Below are 10,387 nucleotides of genomic sequence, written 5' to 3'. Positions count from 1 at the left end.
TTAGAGGATGTTGCATCACCCTTGTTTCTTGTCAAATCATCATAGAGGTTCTTACTTCAGGAAGGTGGTGAAGATTTTAAAATCCACGAATGCTGACAGTGATCACATACAACAATGTCATAAATACCTAGATTGCAGTAGTAAATCCTTTATGCAGCTGACTTTGATTTCAGTGTTTCTGCAAGATCCAGCCTTACCTATGTAATAGGGAAAGACCTTGTAAACATTTTCTTTTTAGTGACCTCATAACTTCAGCAGTGGCTACTTTCTGAGAGGAGCTGTTTTAGTTCTTGATGCTGTCCGTTTCTTATCCAAACTACCATAGATTCATTTAGGAATTCCATCATTGCTGTAGCCTTGTATTTGGACTTATAAATATATGGAAGTTAACTGCTACTGATTCAGTCTGACCATCTGCCAGTCACTAGTTCTACGGGCTGATAGTCTCTTCACAGTCTAATACAGAAAAAACCTTCCTCTTCCATGTAAAGATAGAAAACCAATGAGGAAACTGACAAAATAGGTATTGACATCAGTCTCTAATAGATAGTAATATTGCAGAAGATTTTTCTGCATTGATGGTAAGAAAAGTCCAGCGAGTGATACCTTGGGAATGCTTACCTTGTTATCAGATGTGAGGGAATCTTGGCAAATGGGTGCTAAAACTGTGCAATAAATTAGCTGACAAATTGGGGGTGTTCAAGTTTTGGGTAGCTTCTTACAGACAACTTTTTTTTTAAACTCGAGTATGAATAGATTACATATTTTGGCTGGACTATAAATATTGATGCTTTCATGGAGGTTAGCAGTGATAGATAAAGGTAGTTTTTTAACTTCTTACTTGCTATTTCGCAATTAACTACACACTTTTCTCACAAAATTTATGTTTTTGGAATGTAATACTGGCAGGATGAGCAGGATGATTGACTCTTGTAGCTGAAAGAAGCTTGATCATTTAGTGAACCTTCAATTGAAACTGACTTTTGTGTTTTTGTTTTTTTGTTTTTGTTTAGGATTCTATTTCTGAAGTCCCTTCCATTAGTAACCTGGGAGTTGCTAGCAAAGGACTCATTATTGAAAGACCTGGTCAAGTTCTTTTAACTTACACAGGTGGTTCTGTGTGCATCAATGCTGATGGACAGAGTATGTCCTATACAACTGTAATCCATTTCACCTGCTCCGAAGGCACTCTTGTAAGGATGGAAACCTTTTCTGTTTCATAGTGAATATGCAAAGAATAGTGTAATATTGCATATTTGACAGTTAGAAGATGCTGATCTGGATTCAGCATTCCGGATGGGACCTTATCTGACATTTGATAATCTGTGGAGGCTTAAACATGTAACCCCTCAATCTTAAATTCATGCATATACATTGTACACTTTCTCCTGCAATCATGCAGGAGATGGATAGAGCCATAAGGAGGAAGCCTGTGCATGTCAAGACAAACAGACTTCAGACTTACTGCATCTGTCTAAAACAGACTTCTCGTTTTTGTATCAAGACTGTATAGTTAACTGTGCCCCAGTGTTATGCACCCAAACTCCTTTTGCTTTCAAGACAAAAAGTTTAGAATAGTACCATTTTTCTTTCATGTGCACACTTATTTTTTTTAAGGCAAAATTAAGAGAATTTTTTTGTTTAGGAGCAGAGCCTGGATCACGTAAAGCTGCTTTTTCCCCCTTGCTGGGTAACTGGCAGAAACTGCTCTTATCATATTTCTTGCATATAATGTGCAGCTCACTTTTTCAGAATCCAGTTGCTGAAAATTGTTATAGGCAGGAAAATGGGTTATTTAGTCTAGACTTTTTTTCTTGTTGTACCCAAGCACTTATCCTATATTGCATGACTTTCGAGATTTTAATATATTGGATGCTTTGTTATCTCGGTACAAGAGGCTTGGTAAGAATTTTTATATGGATGGTGGCATCTATTCTGAACAGTTTTACTTCCATTCATGGGACTGGATCTATAAGGCTCTTGGTGTAAACTTCTGAATATTTATGGCATGCTTCATTTCCTTCTAGAACTTCATGACTTCACCCAGCATTCCTAATGGCTGTCTAGTTTTCAGAATATGTTGTTAGTAAATTCTGAAACATTCAACTAGTCAGACTAGTGCATCACTAGGTCATTTGTTACTGCTGTCCTTCTAATACAGATGGCTATTCCTTCTTTTTTATCAGAATAGGAACCCTACATGTTAAAGTATTCAGTAAGGCTTGGGGACGGGGTAGGCAAGGAAGGTACGTGTACAGTGCCTCTCTTCAACAGGGATCCTGACTCTACTACTGAGGTTTTGTTCCAAGCTTTTAAAAGGCTGATCTCCAAGAATAAGAATGTTTTTGAAATTAGTAGTCTTCATCCCAAACTCCTTTGCAATTTGTATTTCCAGAGTAGCAGCCCAAGGTTTATTGATGACCGAGAATGTGTGGTCACCTTCCTGTGGGAAACAGAAGCTGCATGTCCAGTTAAAACAACAAAAGATGAAACTCAGGTAAGGCAAGAGGAGGGCAGTATTTGTGGTTTGCTTTTATGTTCTTTACACTTTTTTTCCTGTTCCTTTATAATATTAGATGTTTCTTGCAAAATGGTGACTAGCGAAGGTTTTAAAGTCCATTTAGAGAGAGAATAAAAAAACCCTAGATTTTAAAGTACTGTCTCCCCGTGGCATGGCTACTGTAATAGAAACAAAGGCAGTTTTGCTTCAGACCAGTGGTACTCAAAGTTTTGGCTTCGTGGACCAGATGGCAGGGGGCTTGTCCATGGGCTGGATTGGGCCCTGTAGCACCCCTGTTTAGCCCCATCTGCCTGTGGCCCTGCTGTCCTGCATACTCCTTCTAGCATGCAGGGCTACACTCTGACCTGCAGAGTCTCCATGGCACCACCAAATTTTCAGACTCACGGGAAGCCCTGCAGGTGGGGGTTGAGCACTCCTGCTATAGTTCCACAAATGTGATAGTAGTTCCCATGCTGGTCAGGTTTTGGCTTCACTACTGAGGCTACCAACTAATTACCGAATGGAATAAGCCTAGCAACTTGTACCGTGGTCATTTGTGCAGTTAAAAAACCAAGTTGTATGAATAGAGCACTCGTTTCACACAGAAGCAATGAAAGGTTGAGCCCTCTGGATTTTACCCAGGAATCTGACTGAATTCAGAGCGGGGAAATCTTTTAATGTCCTCTTAATAATTCTCTGCAACTCTCTGCTCCTTCACCTGTTTCCCTTTTTACTCTTTAGGCTTCTTTTGCAGAGCATAGTTGCACAGTACCAACATGCTATTGGTGTGAAAACAATAAATGGCCAGCTATCCTTGTGCAGTACTTGAAAAACAGAAATAGACTGCTCTAGCTTACAGCAGCAGTAGGAGCTGGTTTGTGCTTCTCGTACTTTAAACATATTTGCAAAGCTGTTAATTCTGAGTGTGTGATTCCTGACTCTCTTAATTTTATGGTTGTTTGAATGTCCAGATTTTTCTTAACCAGTTGTTTTCTGCATCTCCTGTCCCCTAATGTTTTTACAGTCCTGTTCTGTGAGAGATCCAAACAGTGGCTTTCTATTCAACCTGCAACCTCTAGCTTCAGAAAAAGGATATAAAGCCAGTGGAACTGGGAAGAGCTATATGGTAAATGGGGGGAAAAAATCTATCTATATCTATTGATCGATTAATCAGTTGCTTTTCAGGGTAATGCTTGTCTTTTCTAGTCTTACCTGATAGGCTCAGTAGTCAAATTTCTGTTTATCCTTTATGGTAACGTAAGGACATGGGTTAGTTTGACAGCACTGTGCTTTTGCCTGAGAGTGGAAGGCAGTTTGGTAACTTAAATAGCTAGAGAAAAAAGATTGAGGAAATAATCAAACTGGCAGATGTTGAACTTCAGAATAGCAACAACAGAACAGTAGAAATGATTTAGTTAGAAATGCAGCAAAAATGTGACTATTTTACATTATGCGGGTAGAATACCTCTCCTTTTTCTTGAGGTGTGATGCCATATATTGAGACCAGTCTCCACATGCAGACATTGAAATGTATGTACTTAAAAATGTAAACTGGAATTGCTGCAAATGCAGATTGGGGATTGAATTATCTTGTGGAGTCCGAATTCTCATGAGGACCAGAAGACTTATTTTCTTAGGATTTGTTTGGAATGTCAGGCAAATTAACATTGTGTGCCTCCTCAAACATTAGCTAAATATTTGTGGGCCAGCACCGGATTGTGGTAATATCAATGGAAAACCAGCTGCTGGATGTGAAACGGATCTAAAATCAGTAAGGACAGTGGAATTGGATAAAACCCTTCGTCTGTCTACTGAAGGACTTCTCACTCTCACCTACAAAGGCCCTCTTGTTGCAGCATCAGGTGAGTTCAACCTGTGCTACAGTTCTGAGGCTCCATATTAGTTTTATAACTGCTCTCATTTCAGGCCTGTTTATGCAGCAAAAAGTTAGTTGCCATTTGTTGATGGGGGCGGGGAATCAAACTCCAGCAGGAAAAATCTTTCATGCTGTAAGTTTTGCATGGAGACTTCTGCCGTTTTTTTTGTGGAAGAACCAAAAAAAACCCCCCTCCAAAACAAAAACAGTGACAATTCAGTCAGTATTGACTAAAAATAAATAAATAAATGAAAATGGGGAGGGAAAAACACCAAAAGCCACTTTTAAAGGGAAGCTGTTTTGATTTTTCTCCATTTTATCTCCACAACTTATCCATACAGGAGAGATCTTTTGAGGAGGAGTTTGTTTTGTTATTTTAAAAAAACAAACTTCTGGGGGAAAACAAAGAAAATGGTGTAAATTAACTAAGTTTGGGATTAGAATTTTTTTCTGGAGTCATTTTTTTTTTAATGATTTCAAATGAACTGGAGTCTTCATTTGGAAGGGTGTCATATAAATTATTGAATAGGACATCTCATGTACTGACAACTTCTGGTACTCAAAGTATTTCATAACAGGAAATATACTGTATTTAGGGCTAAGAAAACTAGTGCCTGAAATTCTGGAGCCCAGGCTTGGTGCATTTTGTGTCTGAAGGAAGTTTCTTACTCCTTAAGGAAGGGAGGACTGGTGGGAAGAGTGATTTGTGGTTGTTAGTTGTAAGCATTTACAAAGTATAAACAAGGGGCTTTCAGCCTTTTTTCATTTGTTGACTCCTTTGGAAATTTTGAATGGAAGTGCAGACCCCTTTGAATTGTAAGTGTGGGTATTCACGTACTTTTTGATTGATCATAGTCATCTTTTGTGGATCCTTTAACTATAGTCTGCAGGCCCCCAGAGGTCTGTGGACCTCAGGTTGAAAACCACTCGTATAGATTATTGAACCAGTTGCACCAGTTAAAACTCGAGGAAAGAAGACGACTTTGCAACAAATCAGCTTGAAATGCAGTACCTGTTAGTACCTGAATTAAAGCTGATGCAGGCAAATGCTAAAACACTAACTTTGCACTTGAATGTGACAGCTGCTAGCTGCCTTACTATTTTCAGTATAACTGCAGGGTAGGAGCAGATGCATGAGAATTACCACTCATGGGTGGCTCAACCAAACACTTGTAAGTTGTATGAAGCAATATATTTGGGTCTGTCCATGTCCCTGGTTCTCAAGTCTCTGGATATCAGTAAAGTAGGATTTGAATTGTAAGATGGCATCTAACATTGCTGAGCAAGTGATTGTCATTCCAAATGAACAACCTCCAGTTGTGAAACAGAAGTGGAAAGCTTAATCCCAGTGTGAAATGTAACGATCAAGTGGGAGACATTGGCGTTGAAGTGACAGCATTGCATTAGGACTTCTGTAATTTAAAAGCTGGAAATCTTGGCTTAGAACCTTAATAGAGGCGGCAGTAATGAGTTTCTGTCCACAGAAACATGAGGCCGTTCTTTTTTTTCTGAAAAATAACTTCTGAGACTTAATGTAACAAATGGGATATACGTAACTTCCTTTCTTTCACCCAGGAACTTCAGATACATTCACAATAACTTTCATTTGTAATGGCTCCTACCCTGGTGAACTCAGATTTGTACGTGAAGAAACCAGCACTTTGAAAATCCATCATACTTTCTTTGAGTTCTACACAGCCTTAGCCTGTACCCCTGCTCCAGTAGACTGTCAGGTTACCGGTAAGTATGTAAAGCCTGTCAGTTCAATGAAATGCAAATGTTAACGTATGTTAACTCAATGGTGTAGACTTCAGTGGGAGATGAGTATATTTTGGGGTAGTATAAAAAACGTTGAACTGATCTGGCTTGACTTTGCAGGTTTCTATTCTGTGAATTCTGTGGAGGTGCTTTCTAATCTCTTGCTTGGAGGTGGTACTAATTTGTATGAAAAATAGTTTAAAAAAATTATACGGTGCTTAACTATACATCCTGATAAAATGTAGATGGTGGACTTGGGAGGACTAAGGGATGTTCTAAGGATACAGAATCACGGTTTTACTAACCTAAAGCTTTGTGAACTGTTATACTTTTTCCCGCTAGCATAACTGCATCTCATTGATTTGTCAAACTATGCAAATATAAACTGAATATACATTCATGGTGTTGGGTATAGCTTGAGGCTATTTTGCCATATAACAATAGGATGTTGGTTTCTTTTGGAGTTGTTAAACATGCAGACATTCTGGGAACCTCTAAATATGAAAAATTTACTGATTTCTTTGTTTAGTCTGGCATAGAGAAGCTCTTTAGCTTCAATTATGGGTGACTTTGGAGAAGGAGATAATGGCATCTTTCTAAAGTTACCCTCCAGAATAGAGTAAAATAGCTAATTCACATGCCTGAGTAGTACTGAAGGAGCAAGAGGGGATCAACTCCTGCTCAGAAGCCTGTAAAAGAGTCCACTATTGTGTAGCATGCTCTGAGGAGATGAAAGGCATTAATTCTAGAACAGTGCTCTCCAACCTCTTTGCCTGGCCCCCGCTGGCAAGATCCAGGGGCACATGCTCCCCATGCTGTCCTGGACTGTGTGCCTGTGCCCCCCCGGATGAGCTGCTTGCGGCTCCGTCCCTCCCTGTGCTGGCTGTGTAGGCCCTGCGCCAGCCCCACTTTCTACTTCACAGCTGCTGCTGCAGCTGCCTTGTGTTTGGGGAGACACCCGTCTCCCCTCCCATCTGTGTGCAGCAGAGGCGGCTGCAAAGGCAGTGCTCCCGCACAGGAGCAGCCCAATGCCAGGTGTGGGCAGGAGACAAGGTTCAGCCCGGGCGGCAGGATGCAAATGGTGTCGGGCTGCTCCTGGGCCAGCTGTAATGAGGCTTGGGGTGCAAAGCCCAGCCCGCAGGAGCAGCTGCTTCTGCGGCACACGGTTGGGGGGGGGAGCACATGCCTCCCCGGGGCCTTCCTCAGGGTGCACACAGTGGCAGGAGTCTGTTGTTTGCCCTGCCCTCCGTGCCAGACAAGCCACCCTGGCTTGATCCTCACACCACTCCCCTGGCCAGGGCCCCACTCACTTTACAGGCTGCACCTGCCTCTGCCACGCTCTGTTCCTGACCGAGGGGAGCCTCGATCTGACCCCTTCTCCTTCCCTCCCCCACTGACTGACCTGCTGGGCTGAAGGTGGGGTGGGGCACGCGTGTATGAGCGCACACACACTCAACACCCCCAGCCCATGACGGACTGCAGGAGGCTCCTGGATTGACCACTTGGTGACCACTGTCCTAGAAGAAAGTTAGGAACTAACTAGAATTTGCTAGTGGATCATATCAAATTTTGAATATACCAGACTTGTTAGCTGTCACCTTTAAACATGCTGTTCTTCAGTCTACTCCAGAAAAGTACATTTAGAAGCTATGCCAGTCCCAAAACTGATGTAATGAGGTGCTAAAGTAATACTTCTATCCTCTCAGCTGTACATCCCTTTTTTTTTTTTTTCAGATCTTGCTGGCAATGAGTATGATCTAAGTGACTTGAGCAAGGAACATGAGCCCTGGGTTGCTGTAGATACTTCAAAAAATGCAAAAACAAGAACATTCTATTTGAATGTTTGCAAGCCTTTACCTTATGGGCCTGGATGTCCTGGTAAGCTGATAGTGAGACACCCACTGTTTCCTACCTTGTTGTTGGAGCAGGAGCTGCCTTGTGACACCTCTGTGGCATTAGGCATTTCATGGAGTCTCTTAGAATTGCATCTTAAAACATTAATGTGGGGTCAGATTTTATGTAGGTCTAGATAAGCTGTAGGAAAGTGCTACAAACATACCTTGTGAATTGGAGCAGCCTTCTTTCATTAGGGTTAACTTAAGCAGGATTCTTCAGCATCTTGAGAAGCCTCCAAGGGTTTTCAGCAGATGAGTGCCTCGGAATGGGCAGTTCTGGATGCTGACTTGCTTGAGGGTTTAATAAGAATAGAGTTTAACCTCTCTAGTAAAGCCCTGAATGAGACAGAATCGTTATCTGTCATTCCTTGTTTCAGTTGTGCAAAAGCAGAATGCACTGGTTTTGTTTGCCGTAACATAGAATAAAAACAGTTGCTTACAAATAGCTCAGGGATATTGACTGAACTCTGAAGGTGCTTTCTTACAGTTTACAATCTAGAAAACTAAAGCTAATAATGTTCTGTTGCTTCAGGGCTCAGGTGTATGGGAAAAGGCCACTAGTTCGTCAGATCAGTTCCCTGTCACATGGTGCTTTATATTGTGGAAGCTACTGTACTTTTTGATTGACTTCGCTGCAATGTTTTTAACGATTGCACAAGTGGAGTTGTTTTGGTAACAGTACTGCACGTTCAGCATGTCTTCTGTTCCTGCAGGGGGAGCAGTAGGCTCCTGTGTAAAGTATGCTGATAGAAGCCAGAACCTTGGTATTATTCAGATAAGTCCTCAAGTTGCCACTGGTGGATCTCTTAGTATTATTTACTTAAATGGTGACATATGCAAAGATAAGCAGCGGTATTCGACGCGGATCATCTTTCAGTGCGACCAAACCATAGTAAGTTTCTGCGCTGAAGGCTAATGAAACTGAAACCCTGTAATAGATCAGTTATAGGTACTTGACTTTAAATTCTTCTGGACAAGTTGGGGGGAGAGAAGGATGTGGATTAGGTCTTCTAGACCCTAGAACACTGATTCTCAAGTCGGGTGCCACAGCACCTTGGGGTTCCTTGAGATCCTTTCAGGGATGCCATGAGGTGCCACACAGTGTTAGTATTGTTAGGCTTACAAACAGTCACGAGATTAAGCCCAGAGATTTCAAATACAGATCCTTTAGATGTGGTCTTTCTGAGCTCTTTACAGCACAGACACTGTTCTTTCTTTTTGCTAGGCAAATAGCGTGAAAACTAGGAGTTGGCATTTTCTGGGGTGCCTTGAGTCTCTTGAGGGGGGAGGGTGCCTCAAGTCTAAAAGGTTGAGCACCACTGCCCTGGAACAAAGAAACCAGTTGGGTCAGGGGAGAAAGGAGGTTAAAAATCACTTTTTAACCTATCCTTTGTGCAAAACTGAACTCTCATAACGTTAATGGGTTTTTTGCCTTTGGAATAGATTCATGAAAGATAAACTTACTGACATTTAGGTGTGTGCCTGCGGTTTCAGAATTAGTTCAGAAATGCAGAGGTAGACAAAGAATTTAAGAATGGTTTTAAAAATTAAGCCATCCTCACCTTCTGTTTAACCAAAAAGTGACCCTGAGTAACTTTTTCAAATTGGTCATAAACTCCCTGGTCCCTCCCGTTTTGTTTTTGTAGGGATCGCCAGTGTTTGAGGAGGAGGACGGCTGTGAATTCGTATTTATTTGGAGAACTCTGGCTGCCTGTCCCCTTCACAGAGCAGAAGGCAAGAACTGGGATGTGGGGTTGGGGAGGGGGAGGAGCTGTTTGAACATCAGATTTTTCTGCATTACATTCACGTGTTTCTTGATTCCATAACCGAGATCACCCTTCGTGCAAGTTTTTACTAAATGGTTTGGTTTATTGAATCTTAGGAAAAAAAAACAAACAACAACTTGCTTGTAGTAGTTGCAGTGAGGACAGAATAAAATTAATACTCAGCTTGTTTACTGCGGTTCAGTATTGTTCTAATCTGTCTAGTAAAACTACTCCCTTTGCTAGTAAATATTGGTACCTGCTTGTTTCAAGATCCGATGTTAAGTTCAGCCTCACTAAAATGCCTGCACAGACTCTACCATTGTAATTCTATACATTTTTAATTTTTAAATTGCAAACTGTGTAAGTCAACATAATTCTACCTGTCAAAGCTAAAGGAGTTACTCCTGTTGAGGAGCTGGACCTTTTAATTTTTTTAATCCACATCAGCTTTAGTAGCTCTATCTCCTTCTGTTTAGAGCATATCAAATATGGGAATTGCTAGGTTAAACAAACACATTAACCATTTTGGGGGTGGGGGGGTTGGTTTGTTTGTTTTATCCAGTATCCAGCTTGGCACCAGAGGCTTAGAGGA

At 41.3% G+C, this 10,387-nt stretch overlaps 1 protein-coding gene across 1 annotated transcript in view; it reads left to right on the top strand.

Moving 5' to 3' along the window:
- IGF2R (insulin like growth factor 2 receptor) overlaps nt 1-10,387 on the top strand; it is a 130,108-nt gene that overhangs the window by 49,098 nt on the left and 70,623 nt on the right. The window contains exons 19-26 of the mRNA XM_019526780.1: nt 1,014-1,193; nt 2,396-2,497; nt 3,525-3,626; nt 4,191-4,362; nt 5,952-6,116; nt 7,869-8,012; nt 8,743-8,921; nt 9,676-9,763. Coding sequence (XP_019382325.1) covers nt 1,014-1,193; nt 2,396-2,497; nt 3,525-3,626; nt 4,191-4,362; nt 5,952-6,116; nt 7,869-8,012; nt 8,743-8,921; nt 9,676-9,763 — 1,132 coding nt within the window. The remainder of the gene's footprint in view (nt 1-1,013; nt 1,194-2,395; nt 2,498-3,524; nt 3,627-4,190; nt 4,363-5,951; nt 6,117-7,868; nt 8,013-8,742; nt 8,922-9,675; nt 9,764-10,387) is intronic.

The sequence above is a fragment of the Gavialis gangeticus genome, unplaced genomic scaffold (assembly GCF_001723915.1).
Source record: "Gavialis gangeticus isolate Ggan-Ray unplaced genomic scaffold, GavGan_comp1, whole genome shotgun sequence".
Lineage (NCBI taxonomy): Eukaryota > Metazoa > Chordata > Crocodylia > Gavialidae > Gavialis > Gavialis gangeticus.
Note: the sequence above shows the minus strand (reverse complement) of the source record. Positions and strands in the feature narration are given on the sequence as shown.